The sequence below is a fragment of the Colossoma macropomum genome, unplaced genomic scaffold (assembly GCF_904425465.1).
Source record: "Colossoma macropomum unplaced genomic scaffold, Colossoma_macropomum, whole genome shotgun sequence".
Taxonomy (NCBI): Eukaryota; Metazoa; Chordata; class Actinopteri; order Characiformes; family Serrasalmidae; genus Colossoma; species Colossoma macropomum.
The window spans coordinates 30,050,731-30,074,462 of record NW_023494807.1 but is presented as its reverse complement, the minus strand read 5'-3'; the positions used below and the strand labels follow the sequence as shown (position 1 = coordinate 30,074,462).

The window sequence follows — 23,732 nt, the reverse complement described above, 5'->3', positions numbered from 1 at the left end:
TGGAAGTGATCAAGCTCTATTCAACATTTTGAGATGAGTTGGTGTGAAGAAGCTCTATTGAACACCTTTGGATGAGTTGGAGTGACAGAGCTCTACTGAACACCTTTTGGATGAGTTGGAGTGACAGAGCTCTACTGAACACTTTTGGGATGAGTTAGAGTGATTAAGCCCGTTTCAACACCTTTGTGATGGGTTGGACTGATGAAACTCCATAGAACTTCTTTGGGATGAGTTGGAGTGATGAAGTTCCACTGAACACCTTTGGAACGAGTTGGAGCCATGAAGCTCTGTCAAACGCCTTTGGAATCCATTTAAGTGATGAAGCTCTATCGAACACCTTGGAATAAATTTTAGTGATAAATCTCTGTTGAACAATTTTGCGATGAGTTGGAATGAAGAATCTTCACTGAACATCTTCAGGATGAGTTGGAGTGATGAATCTTCACTGAACACCTTTGGGATGAGTTGAAGGGATGAAGCTCCACTGAACACTCAGATGAGTTGGAGTGATTAAGCTCTAATGAACTTTTTTTGGGATGAGTTGGAGTGAAGAAGCTCCACTGAACACCTTTGGGATGAGTTGGAGTGAGGAAGCAGCACTGAACACTTTTGGGATGAGTTTAATTGGATCTGCTGTTTTAATGTCAGCCGTAGTCAGGCTGATCAGAATGCAGAGGCGCTGATATACAGATCCACCCAGATCATGCGTCAGTCAGTGGTAAACATGGAGAAAAGAGCAGAGAAAGAAGAAAAGATTCTCTCTAGAAAAACTGAAAGTTGAGTCTCGGGTGCTAAACGAAAAGCAGTTTGGGAAATCGCTGTGAAGAAACTTCCAGAAGATCTGTGAAGATGAAAAGGGAAGCTTGCTGAGAGCCTAATTCTCAGGTGCAATACTCTGTCTTTCCTTTGTTGCTCCTTTGTCTTCAGCACTCCTTCTCACAAACAGAACCGCAGCCATGTTCAGAGTAATTGTGCCTCTTTGTCCTTCGTGTTAAAAAGCAGTTGTTCCAGGTTCACTGAGGCAGTTAAGTGTATTAATCACATCAGGTCGATTTTCGCCTCCTCCTCTATATTTGCAGCTCATCCTCAGCCTCACCACTCATTAAAATGCATATTAATTAAGTCAAGCGTGCTAAAATCTGCAGCTCAATGGCAACCTCGTGTTGGAGACCTTGTACTGGCTACCCAGAAGGCTCAGTCAGAAACAGCTAATATTATACGTACGAACAGACACCAACAGAGATGTTTGGTTAATGTGCTGTAACTGTGTTTGTTCTCTCCCCTTCACTCTGGGTCATTTGGCTGGACAGATGTAAACAGAAGAATCTGGAGTGGTTTCGTGTGAAATGGTTCATTTTAGAGACTCAGATTTCTTTACGGTCATGGTGACAGAAAAAACAGTAAAACACTAGTAAATCTGAAAAAACAAGGGACTATTTTTGCGGACTATTTGCCTCACAACACCCTGCATGTATCCCTCCACCATGAATGGATTTTAAGGCCAAAATCTTCTCAAACCTATCGTAAAACAATGAGCGCATTTTCATGCACTTCATAATCCGTTAGCTGCAGAAAATCAGGTTTTGTCGGTAATCTGATCAATGAGTTTACATGCACTTGAGTAATCCGATAATGGGGAAACTCCGGGTCTACATGAGTCAGACAATATTTGGATCTTTGCTTTGCAACCGACCAATGAACTCACAGAAGAAGACGTGATGTAAATGTAATGTAAAACTTCATGTCGCAGCTTTTTTTTGAAACCTTGCAACTTTACCTGAAAATATTAACGTATATCACCTAGAAGATGAAGAATATTTAAATCCTTCATTTTGTCGAGCATGTGTTTGGTTTCAGCGTCACTCCAAAAGTGTTTGCCGCTGCTTATTTCCGGTACCACTGTCTGTTTTCGCGCATGTGAAGACTGAGAAATCCGAAAGAAATCAGAGTAAGAGTTTACTTGCACTGAGAAATCTGATTACTGAGCTGAAATCCAGCCTTTTTATCAGATTTCTTAATCGGATTACTAGACTTTACTCCAGTCTAAGAAATCAGAGTGTGCTGTTTACACGACCATTTGAATAATCAGATAACTGCAGAAATCCGATTATGACTGGATTATTAAGCGCATGTAAACACACTCAACGTCAGTGAATTCATAACCATTTCATGTAGTAACTTTCTGTGAGGGAGCTTTTAGAGGTGGACGTCTGGTTCCTATCACCACCACTGTGAACAGTTCTGACTCTGTAAGTTTCTCTAGAACGGAGCGTTTCACACCAAACCACTCTGACTGACTCTGTTTACATCTTAGCCAGTTTATTATGTAGAAATTTTGTAGAATTATTCTTTAAAACGACTGCAGACATTTGAATGTGGGTGTTTGCTGCAGAATGTTTGGTCAGTGAAGGGGCATTCAGCTTATCTTCACTCACACACACCAGCATATATATGTATACACACTTCAGCTACTGTCCTACTGTGTCTGTAGTTCTGTCCTCCTCTGAATCTGTCGTTTCCCACTCCTCTGAGCGAGAGCCGCTCTGGACGGCCGATTGTGGGTCTCGTTGCTCGCGGTGTGTCTGCTCACTGCTGGCTGCTGATAATTGCTTCGCTCTGTGCTGTTCTTAACTAGGCCGCACCGTCGGAGTATTGACTTTTCCCTCGCGCTCTCTCTGTCCTCTGGCTTGATTGAAAACAGAATTATGTGCCAGACAGTCTACCGGTCAGACGTTTGGAGTGAACATTCAAAAGTTTGGAATCATAGATGGTCAGTTTCGATTGCAGATAAATGTAAAAGATTTGTGCAAGTTTACAGGTTCCAAATACTTTATGTAAAAAAAAAACAGAGGACATTTACATTTACATTTACATTGTAAAGAGGAAAACTGTAGATGTAGATTGTTGAACCCAAAATGACTGTAAGTGTCACGGATTCCCCCTTTGTCCCTCTGAGTGTGTCTGTTTCTTCCCCTCTATGGGAGCCATTAGCCTTTGTTTTCTTGTGCCATGTGCTTTTGTGGTTCTGTGTCTCCTCCCTGGTCCTGCCCCCTTGTTATCTGCTCCACCTGCCTGTGCTCCGCCCCTCATTAGTCCCAGGTGTTTCTCATTTCCCCTCTGTGTATTTATACCCCTGTGTTTGTTCAGTCTCTCTCTTGCCCTGTGGATGTTGCCCTGTGGGTGTTGCCCTGTGGGTGTTGCCCTGTGGATGTTGCCCTGTGGATGTTGCCCTTTAACTTGTTTTCTTTCATCTTGTAGTTTGGGTTTGTTTTTGGACATGGTCTGTTTTTCAAACTTCTGCTTCTCAGTTTCTGGACTCAGTTAACTCTAATTTGAATAAAAGCATCCCGCCTCCTCGCCTCCACCATTACAGTAAAGCTGTTTAACATCGAGAATGATGTCATGATACACTTAATATTCCGAATTCCTCATGTTTCAAAAGTGGGGATCTCAAGGCAGATAAGTTGAAAAATGTAAGTCAAAGGACACAAAATGTTTGTTTTATTTAATTACCTTTTCAAAAATATGACAAATATTGGCCACACTTTACTTTAGGGTCTCCTATAGATCATCCACAGATGCTTTAATTGTCAATGTTTAATTGTTAATTGTCAGTTGATTATCAACAATGCTAGATTTAGGGTTAGAATTAGGTTTAGGTTTTAGGGTGAAGTTAGGATTAAGGTTAGGTTTAGGTTAAACTTAGAATTAGGTTTAGGTTTTAGGGTGACGTTAGGTTTAGTTTAGGATTCGGTTTAAAATTAGGTTTAGGTTTTAGGGTGAAGTCAGGAATAAGGTTAGGTTTAGGTTAAGTTTAGAGTTAGGTTTAGGTTTGGGTTTTAGGGTGAAGTTAGGGTTAGGTGTAGTTTAGGATTCGGTTTAAAATTAGGTTTAGCTTTTAGGGTGAAGTTAGGATTAATGTTCGATTTAGGTTAAGTTTAGAATTAGGTTTAAGTTTTAGAGTGTTAGGATTAGGTTTAGGTTGGGATTGAGATCAAAATTAGGTTTAGGATTTAGAGAAGTTAGGATTAGGTTTAGTTTAGGATTCAGATTAAAATTAGGTTTAGGTTTTAGAGTGAAGTAAGGATTATGTTTAGAATTCGGTTTAGGTTTTAGAGTGAAGTTAGGATTAGGTTTAGGTTAGGATTAGGTTTAGAGTGAAGTTATTATTAGGTTTATGTTGGGATTGAGATTAAAATTAGGTTTAGGATTAGGTTTAGGTTAAGATTAGGTTTAGAATTAGGTTTAGGTTTTTGCGTGAAGTTAGGATTGGGTTTAGGCTGGGATTAGGTTTAGAATTAGGTTTAGGTTTTGGGGTGAAGTTAGGATTAGTCTTAGGTTAGGATTAGGTTTAGGTTTTAGAGTGAGGTTAGGATTAGGTTTAGGTTTTAGGGTGAAGTTAGGATTAGGCTTGGGTTAGGTTTGGTTTATGTTTTGGTGGAAAGGTTTAGGGTTAGGGTTAGCTAATCAGTTGAAGTCAAGGTTAGGACTGTAGTAAGTTTAGGGTATGATTTAGTACAATCTAGGACGAGGTTGAGTTAGTATTAGTATATTAGTACGTAAAATTAGTATTTTATTTAAATATAACATTTTTTTTCCCCCATACATTTCAACATAAGTGTAGTGAGGTGACCTCTGACCCCTGTGTGTTTCCCGCAGTGTGTACGTCTCGCTGTCAGAGATTCTTGATTTCCCGGGTTGGTGAAGACTGGATCTTCCTCATCCTCCTGGGGCTCGTCATGGCTCTGGTCAGCTGGGTCATGGACTACACCATCGCCTTCTGCCAGCAAGGTGAGGGAGAGCAGTGGACGGTGGAAGTAATGGGCATGATCATATCTGCTTTAAAGCTTCCTCACATTACAGGGGGTGAATTTTAATAGCCAGATTAGGTTTCTCCAGTCATCTGCACTCATGCTGTGTGTCTTTAGATACTGGTTTTTAGATCCAGTGACCAGCACTGCATGATATATTATAGGTGTGACATTATATTGCACTATTTTGTGATGTTGGACTGTAATATCACAACATACCTCAGTATTAGGGGTGTAAATGATTAACTGAGTAACCGTTAACCAGCAATTAACCTATTATTTGATGCTATTAGTTAAAACAGACGGCTATTTGGTTCTCTGAGAGAGAGTATCACACTCTGGTTCTGGTTGGTTTGGTTCTCTGAGAGAGAGTGTGATGCACAGCAGTGTGAGAATCACATGTGTATTGTAAAATAGTGTGATTTGTTATATTACTTCACCTTTCCTAGATCACTGTACACTTTGAGAACTTTAGTATAGACAGTGGTTCTATACAGAACCATGAACACTCAAAAAACCAGCTGCATGCTTAAATTGTCCTTTGCATGTTAAAATAGTTCTTCAGATTGATGGAGAATGTGTTATGTATGGTTATATAGAGAATGTCTTTGAAAAGGGTTCTACATAGTACCAAAAGGTTTCTGCTGCTGATGTCAAGCTTGTAACAATAGAACCATGTAAGCATGCAGGTGGTTCTATATAGAATCACGAACACGCACTTTGCATGCTTAAATGGTTCTTTGCATGGTAAAATGGTTCTTCAGAGTGATGGAGAACGGGTTGTATATGGTTCTATATATCACCAAAAAGGGTTCTTCCATTGTTACACGCCTGACACCAATAGCAGAACCCTTTCTGGTGCTGTATAAAACCATATACAACACGTTTTCCATCACTCTGAAGAACCATTCTACCATGCAAAGAACCATTTATGTGGTTATATAGAGAACCTCTTTGAAAAGGGTTCTGCTATTGATGTCAAGCTTGTAACAATAGAAGAACCCCTTTTGGTGATATATTCTCCATCAATCTGAAGAACCATTTCACCATGCAGAGAACCATTTAAGCATGCAAAGGGTTCTTTGAGTGTGAAACGGTTCTTCAGATTGATGGAGAATGTGCTGTAGATGGTTCAGTATAGAAGCTTTTTGAAAAGGGTTCTACATAGTACCAAAAGGGTTCTGCTATTGATGTCAAGCTTGTAACAAGAGAAGAACCCCTTTTGGTGATATATATAGAACCAAATACAACATGTTCTCCATCAATCTAAAGAACGCTTTCACCTTGCAAAGAACCATGTAAGCATGCAGATGGTTCTATATAGAATCATAAACACACAAAGAACCCTTTACATGCTTAAATGGTTCTTTGCATGGTAAAATGGTTCTTCAGATTGATGGAGAACATGTTGTATATGGTTCTATATATCACCAAAAAGGGTTCTTCTGTTGTAAGTAGCTTGACATCAATAGCAGAACCCTTTTGGTACTATGTAGAACCCTTTCAAAAAGGTTCTCTATAGAACCATATACAACACATTCTCCATCAAGCATGCAAAGGGTTCTTTGAGTGTTCATGGTTCTATACAGGACCACTGTCTTTACTAAAGAACCCTTGAAGAACCAACTTTTCTAAAAGTGTGAAAGTACTGGCACACTTCCATCAAAGCGTTCACTTCCTTTTTTTATACATCATTTTTGTAGTTCTACAGTTACAGACTGTAGTCCATCTGTTTCTCTGCATACTTTGTTAGCCCCCTTTTACCCTGTTCTTCAGTGGTCAGGACCCCCATGGACCCTCACAGAGCAGGTACTATTTGGGTGGTGGATCATTCTCAGCACTGCAGTAACACTGACGCGGTGGTGGTGTGTTGGTGTGTGTTGCGCTGGTCTGAGTGGATCAGACACAGCAGTGCTGCTGGAGTTTTTAAACACCTCAGTGTCACTGCTGGACTGAGAATAGTCCACCAACCAAAAATACCCAGCCAACAGCGTCCTGTGGGCAGCGTCCTGTGACCACTGATGAAGGACTAGAGGATGACCAACACAAACCGTGCAGCAGCAGATGAGCTATCGTCTCTGACTTTACATCTACAAGGTGGACTGACCAGGTAGGAGTGTCTTATAGAGTGGACAGTGAGTGGACACAGTGTTTAAAACTCTAGCAGCACGGCTGTGTCTGATCCACTCAGACCAGCACAACACACACTAACACACCACCACCACATCAGTGTTACTGCAGTGCTGAGAATGATCCATCACCCAAACAGTACCTGCTCTGTGAGGGTCCATGGGGGTCCTGACCACTGAAGAACAGGGTAAAAGTGGGCTAACAAAGTATGCAGAGAAACAGATGGACTACAGTCTGTAACTGTAGAACTACAAAGTGCACCTATACAGTAAGTGGAGCTGATAAAATGGACGATGAGCGTAGAAACAAGGACATAATGGTCATAATGTTATGCCTGATCGGTGTACAGTTAAAAATCTGGAAATCTCAGGATTCGATTCCCACAAACCATTTTATGATCTGTTATTCAAAGCAGTTATGATCGTCTCATGTCCAACATCAGCACCGAATGAGCAAATGCTGGCAGATCTGTGTGTCCTCACCCTCAAAGCCTCTCTGCCTCCACAGAGACACCATAATCCACAACATGAGGTCTGATAACACAGCAAGAGTCAGAGATCAGTTTAGAGATCTATGAGTCAGGAGGAAATAAACTCCTCCATTCTCGACTCTGTTACTCTGAGTCACTAATTCAGACAGTCATTCTAAAAAACCCGAGTGTTTCCTTTCGAATGAGACCAAGATCATGACTGTAGCCCAAAGTATGTGGGAACAGCGCCCCCTTTACTTTGGGTGTGCAGTTTCAGGCAAAAATGGGGTGACAGTTAACAGGTTAACCCCTTACATGACCAGAGCTGCCAACGGGCCCAAAGTTTTATAACACACTTCTATAATCTAAGAACAGCTCAACCAGTTTGCATTGAAGTCCCTGTAGTTGCTCAGTAATAAGCCTTAGTATGTAATAAGCCTGAGATTTTAAGAGGTTAATAAGAAAATAATGAACTTGAGCCCGATCCCATTTTCCCATTTCACCCCGCACCTCTGCCACTTAGCCCTCTGTTTTGCGCATTCATGTCTAGGGGTAGGGTGTCCCGATTCATGTTGAGATAGAGGGGTAGGGTGGAGTGTTGGGGCTACATGGCCCTCCAAACGGAGGTTTTTCAGAGACTCCAAACAGAGTGATATGAGAGAATGAGATATGTGAGAATTTTCTCTGTTAAAAATTACAGTAACCACTGTATTATTATTAAGTTTAATGTCGTTTCAGTGTATTTTGGTCCTTTTCTTCATAGCAAGCATAAAATTGCTAGTAGTGCTGATGTCTTTAGTTAGCTAGCTAAATTTCCCATTCCACCTTAAATGCCTGAGGTGTCAGAATGTAACTGCTGCTCCATTTAAGGTGGAACAGGAAAATTCGAATAAGAAGCTGGAGAATATCTGACTTCAGCTTCATATCACTGAAGAATTAGGGGTGGGTGATAATAAATAATTGCCCCCCTCTTTGAAGGCATATGATGCCCTAAATGTAACTAAAGTCCAGCAGTGAGGAGCTGAACTTTACCCTCCTCTGCTGTCACTGCAGACGGGCAGGGTCGCCTACAGAGCAGCGCTGGTAGCTGTTAATGAAGTGATGCTCTTTTTATTTGAGGGTCCCATTTCAGAGGGAAGATTTCAACCACTACCCCTTATAACTCGGTTCCAAGGGGCAAGAAGACACTCGAGAATAAGGGGTAGGGGTAAAATTCAGAAACGGGATTGGGCCTTGGATACAAAAATGTGCATCACCGACCCTTTCGTGATGTAATATTTTTGCTTATATGGAAGTATAATGAGGTGCTGCATGTGTGGTTGTGTCTGTAGCACAGAAGTGGATGTATGGAGGCCTGGACAGTAACATGCTGCTGCAGTATCTGGCCTGGGTCACTTACCCTGTGGTCCTCATCACCTTCTCCGCAGGGTTCACACAGATACTCGCACCGCAGGCTGTGGGTGAGATATACATACACACTTCTACATACACTCTACTGTTTGAAATCTCCGTTTTCAATAGTGGAAAAGCAGTTTTGTTAAAGATAAATGTATAACATGATTCTAATATGAAGCTGGAAATCTACAGGTTTCAATAATTCTTTAATTCATTACAGGCTGTAAAAAAATTAAGAACGTGTCCAAAATAATGACCAGAGCTGTAGAGTGTCCAGAATAAAATGAGTATTGAAAATGCCTTGCATTTCTAAAGTAGTAATCAATATAGACAGCTTGACAAGAAAGTGGTATAAATGGATCATTACAGTATAATTTAATAACTTCTTGTTGTCCTCAAAATGTGAAATATTGAGTAAAACATCTAAATATTAAACGAAAAGGGATTACAGACCTTTTAACAACAGCGTGGACATGAAATAGTGTAGAAATGGAATAATATTCACTTTTCCTTCTCTTTGTCTTGTTTTCCTGTCTTTGTTCATCTGTTGTTTTCCTCCTCCAGGTTCTGGGATTCCAGAAATGAAGACCATCCTGCGAGGAGTGGTGCTGAAAGAGTACCTGACCTTCAAGACATTTGTGGCCAAAGTCATTGGCCTGACGTGCGCTCTGGGCAGCGGCATGCCTCTGGGCAAAGAGGTGAGTGAGCCGAGCGTCCTGGCCAAATTCCTATAAAAGCAAATGGGGCAGAGGTGGAAAACATGTATCACAGTACATCAAGAATGTTTCAGGATACACGATATGTCATAGTATACTGTGGCGTCAGCACAGAGTAAGACATAAGGAGGCCATGACTCTTTTATTGACACCAAGCAGAAAGGCACATAAGAGATTCCTAAAGAACTGTCCGATCGCGGCCGCAGGAGAACGAGGCTGCAGCGTCAAAGAACAGTTAAAAGTCTGAAAGCAAAGTTTAAAGACTCCGAGGACACAAACCAAAGAAGTGACCGCGCCCTTTTTACGGCTCCAACACATTCTGGGTGATGAGCCCAGCTGTCAGTCAGTGAAGCTTCATGATGGCTCCTGTGATGCTGGTGAAGATGAAGCTGATCGACTGGCGTTCGTTGGCGGTCGTGATTGTTTACCTCTGGATGAGCTGTGATGCTCTGTTCTTTTACACATGCGGGTCAGTTTAGGAGCTGATCTGTTCAGACTGATGTCGCATACAGATCACATTTAAATAATAATGTGAACAGCCTGATAAAACAATCAGATTTGTGGAGAAAATTAGATTTGGGCCACTTTTACCTGCTTTGTGCCAAAACACCAAAGGCTACATTAACATTATCAGCCTTAATTGGCACAAATATGGTTTCCCTAATGTGACTCAGATCTGATGTTTTCAGAGCTGTGTGGACACACAAATCTGGTCTTTTCAAATCTGACCTGAGCCACTTTGGCTACGTTCACATTATAAGCCTCATTGCTCAAATCCGATTCTTTGCTCAGATCTGATCTATCTAACATGATGGTTCGCACTTGTTTAAGTGACTCAAATGTGTCACTAATGTGAACGAATTGGCGTCCTGAAATGACCTGCATGCGGTCATCCTACTCAGTAACGTCACGTGAATGAATCACGTGCATCATCAGCACAAACTAACGAGCAGAATGAGCTTCGCTGAGAAGATAATTAACTCTGATCAGCTCTCAGCTTCGTTATTAGAGCGAGACGAAGGAGAAAAAGGTGAGATGAGCTGCTTTTCCACCATTTACAGGCTTTAACTTCTGTTCGGCGCTGTTGCCATGGTAACGCTGAATGATGGTCACGCGCAGTGGAAAAAAAGCACATGAATTCCGATCTGAGCGTCACATTAAGGTCGCACGGCCACAAATCAGATAGGTATCTGATCTAGGACCACATATAAATATTGGTCAGGTTGGATTTGAAAAGATCTGATTTGCGTCTCCACACAGCTCTGAAAACATCAGATCTGAGTCACATTAGGGCAAAAAAATCAGATTTGTGCCACTTCAGCCTGGTAATGTGAACATAGTCTTTCATATGTGGTCCGAAATTGGATATGTGTCCAATTTGTGGCCATGCAACCTTAATATGATGCTCAGATCTGAATCGATGTGCTTTTCTTTATTGCACATGCGTCATAATTCAGCGTTACCATGGCAGCAGCGCCAAACCTGAAGTTAAAACTAGTAAACAGTGGAAAAGCAGCTCATCTCACAACTTTTTCGTCTCGCTCTAATAATGAAGCTGAGAGCTGATCAGAGCTACTTATGATCACAGCGCAGTCTGCTCTGCTGATAATTTATCTGTTGTTCATGTGACATTACTGAGTAGGATGTGCGCATGCAGGTTGTTTCAGGACGCTGGTTCGTTCACCTTAATGACCGATTTGAGTCACTTACCTAAACAAATGTGAATCATGATGGTAGAGAAATCAGATCTGAGCAAAAAACTGGATTTGAGCAAAGAGGTTTATAATGTGAATGTAGTCAAAATAACCCAAACAACACAAACACATTTTAAACTAAAGAACAACAACAGTGACAACTTTAGGTCCCTTTTTTCAGAGGGTGCACACCTCCCATAAGCCCCTTTGCATGGCCACGCCTCCTGAGCTTCTCACGGCCGTGTGCAGCCAATAGTGGGACACAACGTTTTTTTCTGACATGTGATGAGTTAGAACAGGCAAAGTAGTGTCATATTAAAAAAAGTACTATAAAACCAATGAATACAATGATTGAGTACTAATGATGTCTACCATGTGCCCAGATGGTGACATACTGTGATGTAGTTTATCACGATAACGATGAATATCATGATATCGGCCAGCTCTAATATGGATTATTCCACACCGACTCGTTTAGGACCTGGCAGGTCAGGTAATAAATTTTCCTAAAAATATTCACTTGTGTTAATGAAAATTCCAAAACTGCGCTCCAAATAGTTTTAGTTATGTTTTTAAACATATATTTGCCCATATTGGCAAACTGGTTATGAATACAGTGCTAAGCATAATCTCAATCCAATTTCATGATGATAAATTCCCCCACCAGGTTTGATTTATTGGAGGATTTGCTTTTCTTGTCTGTATTCATTCTTTTTATTTTGGAAAAATGTAGTTTTATATCCCATCTGTAAATGATTCATTTCTGCCAGCGGCTTTTCAAAGATACAACATGAATTCAAACAGCTTCAGAACTAAAATCCATGTTGGATCCTATATTTTATCGAAACGGATTAATCCTCCTTTCACTTTTCTCATGATTAAGGTTAGTGAGGTCTGTGATGAAGTCAGTAGGTCTGCCCCATCAGCAAGACTATTTTGGGACACTTAGTGCAGACTTTGGGGATTTTAAAACAAAAGCAGGTGTACAGGTCAGTGTAAAAATGTGCACTTATATTTACTTACCTGTTGACATCAGCTGCGTTCCAAACTCCAGGCTGCATTTCTCGGCCGCTACGTCATAGAAGGCCGTTCCAAAGTGAAGGACGCTTCGTACACAGCCTAGAAAGGCAGCCTACATTCAGAGTGATTATATATATCGTCCATATATTGTATTGTATTTAGAATTATTTGTGTACAAGTCGTTTATCGTACTGCATAAGATCTCCTCCATTTCCGTGAAGAAACGAAAAAGCAACAAACTCAATGCAGCGGCTCCGTTTTCTCACCAATTCCCTCATAAGTTTGGTGCCGCTCTGACAACGTCACCACGCAGCCTTGTTAGGGCTGCTCCATTTGTGTGACCAATAGGCTACTAAGGGCGAGTCTTCATAGGACAGTCCTACCGAGGACCCGCACTACCTCGGCTGCAGCCCAGGCTTTGGAATGCAGCTAGTGTCTGTCTGGTCCTGAAGGGCCCTCAGTTAACTTGAGGGGGGCCTGAGATTGAGATACCTGTGAGAGAGAAAGAACGTTAAATATAAGCAACTGAGAACATCCCTATGGGTAATATAAAAGAAAGAATGGACGAATGACATCAGCATTATTTTGTTGACAACGATGTCTGCATTTTAATATTGTACAATCCTCTGTTGACCCTCTTGCTCGTAGCAGTGGTTTGGCGCAGTCTGATTATGGGTGGGGCTATGAGTTTAAACAGAGGGAGAGATATTAGCTGTGTTCCAAAGCCTAGGCTGTAGCTGAGGTAGGGCGGGTCTGTCCTATGAAGACTCCTCCTTAGTAGCCTATTGGTCAGACAAATGGATCGGTCCTAACGAGGCTGCGTGGTGACGCCACCAGAGCGGCGCCAAACTCGTGAGGGAACCGGTGAGAAAACGGAGCCGCTGCCTTGAGTTTGTTGCTTTTTTATTTCGGCACAGAAATGGAGGAGATGATCTTATGTAGTACGATAAACTACACATATATACAAATACTTATAAATAAAATACGATGTATGGACGATATACGATATTTAGATGAAAGCGTTAATTAATCATTTTACACTTTATAAGGTAACAAAGACGAATTGAAGGACATGAAGAACTTACATTTTAAACCAGCTCTGCTACAACAGCTTCATTTTCCATCATTTGCTGTTGGTGGTGCTGTTTTTTTTTCCTTTGCATCGTTCGTGTGCAGAGAACTGTGGGTAACCGAAGGCCTGGAAGGATCAGTTGTGTCCCTGAAATCACTAAGTCAGAATGTAGGCTGCATTTCCAGGCTGCATATGAAGGGCGCTTCACTCTGGATTGGTGATGTAGCGGCCGAGAAATGCAACCTACCTCAGCTGCAGTCTAGGCTTTGGAACGGGAGCAAAAATGGTGGGTATGAGGCCTGTTTGTGGAGTTAAAGGTCTAATCGACCCTGTGGCCTCATCCTGTACTGAAGTTGAGTCAGGAAAACTTGTATTGGACTGAACAAGTCAACTAGAGTCAGTATGTCCAGAAACTGCTTTCATTTAATTTAATGAGTTTAATTTAATTAGTTTAATTAGTCTTTTATTACGTGAACACTAAAATATGGATGTTTTGTTGGAACTTACCTCGAAGTATTGAGCAGTCCTTATGTTGGGAACCCAGGTTCCTGCACCGAGCACTCAACCACACGTAAACCCACTCCACAGCTCATTAACATATAAAACAATTAAAACAATTACAGCTGTGATTCTTTCATTGTTTAATCATGTTTCAACATAAAGAGTAAATCAGTCAATTAAAAACACTGGATTTCCAAATTAGTTTTTAATATTCTCAAAGAACAATGGATGTTTGTGGTGTTCAGTTTCTTATGAATGTTGGGGGGGGGCACTTTTATGCACAGAATCTTGCAGAGTCAGCGAGCAAGTATCCTGGCTTGCTTGTGCCTCAAACTGATTTCATGGTGTCACTGATGGCTTCCAAACCTGTGTGATATGATCAGTGTTCCCTCCTGATGTTCTCAGAGCTTTGAAGGTAAAACTCTCGGCTCTGTTTGAAATCAGCTTGAGGCAGAGGAGAAGCACACTGACTGTTAGAGTGACGAGAAATGGTGCCGATGGTGATGTTTGTGTATGTTATGTGCGACGTCACGGCCATGCTGGGTCATTTTTGGTGCCTCTGCAAGAGATTCTTCGCATAAAAGAATATATTACCCTGCAAAAATGACACCGACTATTTGGAGCATTATAAAGGTAGATTTGTAAATCCAGTGCTTTTCTATTTCAACTTTTTCTGTCTATTTATATTGTGCCTGCTTATGTTAAGGCAATGTTGAACCATAGTCATAGCACATATTAATTTGCATATGTTAATGAATAATAATTTACTTCATTTGGAAAAATGTGTGAATGAATTGGATCGATCCCTTTTGAAAAAGGCCTCCAAAACAGAGCTTTAACAAAGACACTGTATCACTGAGGAACAGCGCCAATGGCACCCCCTTGTGGAGAACCTTCAGCCTTCTAAACATGAGTGAGTAAGTTAAGGCAGGAGCCGTATTACAGAAACTTCCTATCTTTTTGTTTTAAGATCTGAGAGGTCAGGATAAGATCATTCACAAATTTGTATTATAGAAGCAAATTGTATCTTAATTAAGGAATCTGATAATACAGCATCTTATCTCAAATTAGGAAATCTTAACTTACTCAACTGAAGTCGACAATCAACTGCAAGGTCCGTTAACTAGCAACCGGCCATACACACACAGCTGAAACATGAACTCGTAATTAAAATAAGCGAGTTAGTTAGTGAGACAGCTGCCGTAACTGAGGGAAAAAAGGTCACACAAAACTAAAGCATGATAAACTTGAAGTTAAGAACATTGTGAGAGCGCCCCCTGCTGTTTGTCAGAGCGTGGTCGCTCCCCAGTTTCAGTCTCCATTTCCCAAACTCTTTAGCTGACATTACTCCTCCTAATAAACAGACACACGTTCAGCTCCGTCTCCTCATTATTCACCACCATCACTGTAATATTTCATCATCAACATTAACACACGAAGGTGATCAAAGGGGCGGTGGAGATCGAGTCTGCAGCGTCTGAGATCTTTAAAATGCAGAGTTAGAAACGAAAATCATCTCACAGTGAAAGCAGCGTTTTACAGTAGAAATAAATGGAGCTCATTATGCTGGTAGTGAACTATGCTGCTGACACAGCTGCCTAAAAACCATAGAAACGGACCTTAAACAGAAGTGAGGACCCTGTTGGGGTTCATCCTAAAGTTAGGACAGGATTTAGGAGGTTTAGTCTAGTTAGGATGTTTGTGTGATACTGTTTTCTTATCTGGAGTTCATGATGAGATTATGAAGTTGGGAACTGTTATTCTGTAGTAGATACTGTCCTCAATTTAGTCCTACACTCTTAAAAAATGGTTCTTGAGGGGTTCTTTAGTAAAGAAAATGGCTCTATATAGAACTATGAACACTCAAAGAAACCTTTGCACAAATAAAGAGTTCTTTGCATGGTGAAATGGTTCTTCAGGTATATGAAGAATGTGCTGTAGATGGTTCTATATAGCACCAAAAAGGGTTCTGCTATTGTTACAATACAAGCTTGGTGCTTTCTAGGTTCTATATAAAGCCATCTACAGCACATTCTCCATCAATCTGAAAAACAATTTCACCATGCAAAGAACCCTTTAATAATGCAAATGGTTCTTTAAGTGTTCATGGTTCTGTATATAACCATTTTCTTTACTAATGAACCCTCGAAGAACCATATTTCTTAAGCTTGTAAGTGGGGTTGTCATGGTAACAGGGTATATGGTAAGATTTCAGACTCAACTTTGTTGTAGAAATGTGGGAATGCTACATAAAACCAATTTTTTCAAAAAAAGTGACTCAAATATGAGATTTAAAGACAAAAGATTTCATGATGGCATATGAAAGACACTCTCCAGTGAATAAACTGGCTGTGTGAATTTTAATATGATGAAACCAGATGATTTGAACTGAAATATTATTCTTTGTAATGCATTTATACTCAAATAACATTTCAGCTCAGTCCAGTCAGGTATTAGCATTCAGTAATCATCTAAACTCAACATTTTACAGGCAACGTAGAACCTTTATGGGCAAACTTTAAAAACAAGAAACTGTTCAAACGAAACTGTTTAGAGCACAGTTTTAAAAATATACGATTTTCCTTGAAGTCCAGGATGTGACCTGCTGGGGCCCGACTGAGTCGGCAGAATGAGTATGTATCTCACTGTACTTGATACAGAATTTAAGGGTTATTTCACATCAGAGCTCCCAGCTTCCAGTCGTTATTGGCCACATTAGTGTTTTTTTAAGTGAATTTGAAAAGAAACCCAAGATTAGTGAGTCAAGGTGAATTAATGTCTAGACATTAGATCCTCAGTGTGGTCACCTCTAACTCTTTCCACACTGTCTCTCTACTCAGGGGCCGTTCGTCCATGTTGCCAGTCTGTGTGCTGCTCTGCTGAGTAAATTCATGGCCCTGTTTGGAGGAATCTACATGGTGAGAGACGCTTTCATATTAATTTAATATCTGCCTTACAACATCATACATTTTTCTCCAGCACCAATTTTGCAGCGTTGCTCCGTTTGAGGTTCTGGCATTGTGTGCTTCAGTCTTTGTGGTCTTGACTATATTTATCACATCAAATCCCAGTTGCCTCAAATTACAGCCTGTTCAGACTGGTTTATAGAGCCTGCTGGTTGGAACAGGCTGTGGAGCACTAGAGAGCTCATGTGTAGGAGGGCTTGACCGATATGACAAATTGTGATCAATATTGATTTTAACAGTTTTAGTAACTGATAATATTGACTATTGGATATTGGATAATATATCTTTTATATAGTCTCAGACTCACAAAGCCATAAATAGTATAATTATTATAGCCTGAAGCTTCTCAGAGTTCTTTGCGTTTTGTGTTAATTAGCTCTTATTTTTCTTATTTTTAATCAAGGTAGTTTTTGAAGTGCTGACTTAACAGCCTTTATAATCGATCAGTCAATCGATAAGTTAATCAATCAATCAATTAACCTTTTCTATAACTCAGAGTACTCTGAGGGTGACCCTCAAACAAAGGATTGAACAGAGTAATAATGACTGACATTCCAGCATGAAACCATTGAATTCTCTGAAAAGGTTTTATCTGACATGACAGGCGTTTGTTTATTACAATAGAAAACAAGACACTAAATGTTGACATGATTTTTACTGATAGCGATAGTTGCAGAACCTCAATATTGGTCAGTATTGTTAGCCAAACAATATATTACCAGGACCTTCATTCTTACAGGACTCTCTCAGGCCTCCTCTGAATCCACTGATACCACATATTGTGGAAAAGCATACAGTAGCGCAGTGGTTCCCCAACTTTGTACAGCCCTGTACCCCCTCAGACATTAAACGTCCTTGTGTGTACACCCCTCTCTGTCACACATACACACAAATAATATATATGGAAAAAATACTTTACTATATACATGACATATTATTATTCAACAATACCTCTTTTATGTAAAACAGTTTTTAGTGCATCCATATAAAATTCATTTTTATTTCTTTTTTGCTTCCAAAAGTCTAAAAATGTCAGGTAGCACAACTGTCCAGCCATATGCTGATTAAGTAAACTATCCAAAAAGGTAATTTAGTTATAAAATTCTGAATAAAATAGTTTGGCATGATTTTATGCTTAAAAAGTTCAAAATAAAACCATGTTGCAAAAAAGCAACTTTAAAAGTGATCAACTCACTGAAAAACATTTGTCTGCAAGTTCTTACTTCCTCAAATGTCAGGCAGCACAAGCAAAAACAAAGGACTTTTATTTTGACATGCTTTTACAAAAGAGGGGCCAGCGTATTGCATCGTAATGAAGAGTCCATGTGACTTTTGTGGTGCAATGCCAAGTTTAGTAGCCCTTTTACAAATTTAGTAAAACATGATTTTTGAGTTGTGGTTAGAGAGTAGTTCTACAGTTGCAGACTGTAGTCCATCTGTTTCTCTGCATACTTTGTTAGCCCCCTTTTACCCTGTTCTTCAGTGGTCAGGACCCCCATGGACCCTCGCAGAGCAGGTACTATTTGGGTGGTGGATCATTCTCAGCACTGCAGTAACACTGACGTGGTGGTGGTGTGTTAGTGTGTGTTGTGCTGGTGCGAGTGGATCAGACACAGGAGTGTTGCTGCCTGGTCAGTCCACCTTGTAGATGTAAAGTCAGAGACGATAGCTCATCTGCTGCTGCACAGTTTGTGTTGGTCATCCTCTAGTCCTTCATCAGTGGTCACAGGACGCTGCCCACAGGACGCTGTTGGCTGGATGTTTTTGGTTCTCAGTCCAGCAGTGACACTGAGGTGTTTAAAAACTCCAGCAGCACTGCTGTGTCTGATCCACTCAGACCAGCACAACACACACTAACACACCACCACCACGTCAGTGTTACTGCAGTGCTGAGAATGATCCACCACACAAATAGTACCTACTCTGTGAGGGTCCATGGGGGTCCTGACCACTGAAGAACAGGGTAAAAGGGGGCTAACAAAGTATCAGAGAAACAGATGGACTACAGTCTGTAACTGTAGAACTACAAAGTGCACCTATATAGTAAGTGGAGCTGATAAAATGGACAATGAGCATAGAAACAATGAGGTGGTCATAATGTTATGCCTGATCGGTGTGTATGTATATATATTACACCGAAGACGCCAGAATGAAACTCTTCTCTAATGCAACCTTTTACGATTAAAGAATAAAACACAGAACTGCTAAAGCTGCCCTGTGCTGGAGACTTTGTTGCTTGTATCAGAGCAGCATGTAATTGTGCGATCAGCTGATTTAAAGAAATTAAATGAAGATTTATGTTGGATTCTTTTGACGTCCCCCCCAATATCGTTCGCTGTACCCCTGAGGGTACCTGTACCACAGTTTGGGAACCACTGCTGTAGTGTAAGCTTAAGATTTACTAGGCTGTGAGGCGTTTTGTGTAATATTTGTCTTTCAATCTCTGGCCCTCGTCCAGCGCTCTCACAGCTGTCTCAGCTCTGTGTAAAGCGATCAATAACGTTGTTAGTACAAAATGAGTCTGACGGAAGACTCGGGGCTGTAAACCGTGCTAGACAATGTCAGCACTGAGCTGTAACTGGACGGATCTCCTAGGCAGCGTAATTAGTCAATGAGACAATTGCATGTTTGCATGCAACCGCAGTCGCGGGCCGACTGCAGGGACCAGGCTAATTACTGGTCTGACGCCCGTGTATACCTGTGGGTGTTACTTTTGATTACAAGCAAGGAGAAAGCTTCAATTAGTCCCGTGAACAGACAACCTCACGGGGCAAAACCCAGCTAGCTGGATCGGCTTCGGCTTATTTCAGCCTCTGTATGATGTGGATGGAAGCTGAATGAATCAGAATCAGAAGCTTTATTGGCCAGGTTTGCTTACACATACAAGGAATTTGGTTTTGCACAGAATCAGACAAACATGTACATGTAGTAAATAAAATCAATCAATCAACCTTTATTTAAACTCAGAATACATTGAGGGAGACCCTCCTTTACAATGCAGCTGAGTAATACAGGAATCAGGGATTGAGAAGTTGTACAGTAAAAAAATAAATGCTATAATTAAATAATAAAAATCATAAAAGTAAAATTTAATAATAAGAAGCTACCAATAAACTGTTAAATCAGTAAACGATTAACATTACAATAACAACTTATCAAGCAACAGAGCAGATAAGGATAAAATAAATAAAAACATAAATGAAATAAATTAAACATAAAAATAATAAATAAATAGAGGTAAAACAATAAATTGACAATAATAAAAGAAATAAAAAGAATACTAATAAAAGAAATAAAAAAATGATAAGAAGTAAAGAGATAAAAGTATAAAAGTAAAAGTAAAAATTAAAAACAACAGACAAAAGACACAGCTAAAAAATACCAAAAGTCATATTAAAAATTAAGCGAAATCAAATAAAGCAGTGTCAGGCTGATTGGAGCTGGTTCATGTGACACCAGAGAGCCAAGTTTTAGAGTTCCCTCTATTGAATTCCAGCCACTGGTGCTGTAGCTAAAAGCAGATTTTCCCAGCTCTGTAAAAGCTCTCGGCACCTGAAGGGTCCAATCACTGGAACGAGTCTGATAGACTGCATTATTTACACTGAGCGTTTCTGTGATGTACGATGGCATATAAAATAATAAATAAATGAAATAAAATAATATACAATAAAATAAAATGAGAGTTAGAAGACGAGGCCGACGTTAATCATTTTCAGAGCTGATTGAAAATGCTGCATCGGTGGATAATTGGCTGCAAAAACCCAGCCAATTATCCACTCCTGAGCGCAAATTATCACTGCGCTGTTAAAACAAGTCACTGGGACCGTGTGGATACACTATACACAGTGTGCAGGTGTTGTGTTAGCAGAGAACGCGGCAGAGGCCGCACATACATTCGCGCCGTGATGTGCAGGTACTCACTTGTATCCATGTCTATTTTCACTTACTGCTGAAGGAAGAGCCGTTTGAGGGAAACAAGGTAAGAGGGTGTGCGGGGTATGACTGATGTGTCCACGTCACCAAACGAGTATTTTCTGTTGATCTTTGATAAGCAAACCTAGACCCTTATTTTGCTGTCTATTCCCCATTTGTGATTTCTTTTAATTTCACGTTTGTTATTTCGGTTTTGATGTATGTTTGACGATCATTCTTTTTATCCACATACAAGAACATGCAGATTTAATGGCACAGCACATTAAAAAGAGTCTGTTCTTGTCGATTATTGTGGTGATTGTGGTACACAGAGCGAAGCTGTAGTTAGTGCAAGCACGCTCTGAAAACAGGTGGTTCTCCATGTGGTGCTTTAGTAAACTCGGCACATCTTAGGAAGTGAAAACGTCTTAAATGTGGTCAGTATATCTGATATTTCTCATTATGAGATTGTTTTAGGCATATTATAAGATTATTTAAGCTATTTCTAGACACTTTTTCTACTTGTTTTAAGTAATTTTATCTAGTAAAAGTGTTGTATTCCATTGGCAGATCATTTTATTTTGTTAGGGAAATAATGCGGATCATTTTGCTTATTTAAAGAAATCATGCTTGAAACAGGTAAAATGATCTGCCCATGGAATAAGACACTTTCAAAAGATAAAATCCCTAAAAACAGGTAAAAAAATGACTAGAAATAAGTTAGTCTTATTATATTCTTACAACAATCTCATAATAAGAATTATTAGACATATTGGCTAGATTTAAGATTTTTTCACCTCATTTTTTGCAGTGAAGACTGTGGTTCTATATAGAACCATGAACACTCAAAGAGCCGTTTGCATATTTAAATAGTCCTCTGCATGGTGAAATTAATTTTAATGAATTTTTCAGAATGATGTAGAATGTGCTGTATATGATTCTGTATAGAACCTTTTTGAAAATGGTTCTATATAGCACCAAAACGTGTTCTGCTATTGTTATGATGTCAGTGTTGTAACAGTAGCAGAGCCCTTTTTGGTGGTACATAGAACCAAACACATCCTCCATCAATCTAAAGAACCAAAGAACTGTTTAAGCATGCAGATAGTTCTGTATAGACCCACTGTGTTTACTAAAGAACTTTAGAGAACCGTCTTTTTTAAGAGTGGAGTGTATCTTTCAGTTCAGTCTAATCACCTCTTCTGCGTTACATAATACTGCCTTAGAAAGCTCTGCACAGCGTGTGTCTGTGTGTATGTCTCTGTGTGTCTGTGGTGTGTGTGTGTGTGTATGGTGTGTGTGTGTGCGTGTGTGTGTGTGTGTGTGTGTGTGTGCTCTCTTGCAGAATGAACTGAGGAATACGGAGATGCTCTCTGCGGCGTGTGCGGTTGGAGTTGGCTGCTGCTTTGCTGCCCCTATTGGAGGTAAAGTGTACTGCAGTTCCACAGGAGTCATTCAGTACTTTGACCTCTAACTCTATTACACAGAGCTAAATCAATGTTTACATGATTCACCGCTGAAGCCTTAGATAACGCTCAGGAACCGCCTTGCCTTCCTTTGGAAAGCCTTGCTTTACTCCCATATGGAAAAAGAAATATGTGTATACATATATATATATATATATATATATATATATATATATATATATATATATATATATATATATCAAGTACAGTGCAGTCCATTCTGAAATACATTCCAAACACTAATATATACACTGATTAGGCATAACATTATGACCACCTCCTTGTTTCTATTCTCATTGTCCATTTTATCAGCTCCACTTACTATATAGGTGCACTTTGTAGTTTGGGTGGTGGATCATTCTCAGCACTGCAGTAACACTGACGTGGTGGTGTGTTAGTGTGTGTTGTACTGGTGCGAGTGGATCAGACACAGCAGTGCTGCTGGAGTTTTTAAACACCTCAGTGTCACTGCTGGACTGAGAATAGTCCACCAACCAAAAACATCCAGCCACCAGGGTCCGGTGGGCAGCGTCCTATGACCACTGAGGAAGGACTAGAGGATGACCAACACAAACTGTGCAGCAGCAGATGAGCTATCGTCTCTGACTTTACATCTACATGGTGGACTGACAAGGTAGGAGTGTCTAATAGAGTGGACAGTGAGTGGACACAGTGTTTAAAAACTCCAGCAGCACTGCTGTGTCTGATCCACTCGCACCAGCACAACACACACTAACACACCACCACCACATCAGTGTTACTGCAATGCTGAGAATGACCCACCACCCAAATAGTACCTGCTCTGTGAGGGTCCATGGGGGTCCTGACCACTGAAGAACAGGGTAAAAGGGGGCTAACAAAGTATCAGAGAAACAGATGGACTACAGTCTGTAACTGTAGAACTACAAAGTGCACCTATATAGTAAGTGAAATATATTTCATATATATATGTCCATATATTTTTCTTTTCAGCAGGGAATAAAGCAGCTCTGTGCTCAGGATTCAGGTATATTTATCTTCAGCACTCGGCTTCATGTTTATCAGAGTAGAGCTGCAACAGCTAATCAATCGATAACGTCAATAGTAAAACGAACTGTGGGAAGAAATCTTGTAATTGATTAGCTGTCATGACGTTTATGCTCTCCATTTGTACCACTTGACTGAAGGAGGGTGTGACGTAGAGGGAGACGAAGAGGCAGGAAGAGCAAGTCCTTGTGTTTAGTGAAAGCGATGATGAAAGAATCCAGAAAACAATAAGAACGTTCACTAACAAAATACTACAACAGGAGGGAAGCAAGACTAAAGAACATGAAGAGGACTAGATAACAAACGGGAGAAAACGAGAACAGGGCCTGAGAACACAAAACACCGAGCAAAAACAAAGCACACAGCCAAAGGTATAAATACACATGGAACAAACCAGAAACACCTGGGACTAATAAGAGGGCGGTGCTACAGACAACAGACAGGTGACACAGATGACAAGAAGCACACGGCAAGACACGTGAGGGAAGATAAACAACGACAGACAGACAGAAACCAGGAAAGACAAAGCAGGGCAAGACAGGATGTTCCAGAGA

The 23,732-nt window shown here is 40.4% G+C and overlaps 1 protein-coding gene across 1 annotated transcript in view; it reads left to right on the top strand.

Annotated features, from left to right (window-relative positions):
- clcn2a (chloride channel, voltage-sensitive 2a) overlaps positions 1–23,732 on the top strand; it is a 76,378-nt gene that overhangs the window by 12,093 nt on the left and 40,553 nt on the right. The window contains exons 2-6 of the mRNA XM_036556163.1: positions 4,660–4,791; positions 8,742–8,870; positions 9,370–9,503; positions 16,649–16,726; positions 22,032–22,110. Coding sequence (XP_036412056.1) covers positions 4,660–4,791; positions 8,742–8,870; positions 9,370–9,503; positions 16,649–16,726; positions 22,032–22,110 — 552 coding nt within the window. The remainder of the gene's footprint in view (positions 1–4,659; positions 4,792–8,741; positions 8,871–9,369; positions 9,504–16,648; positions 16,727–22,031; positions 22,111–23,732) is intronic.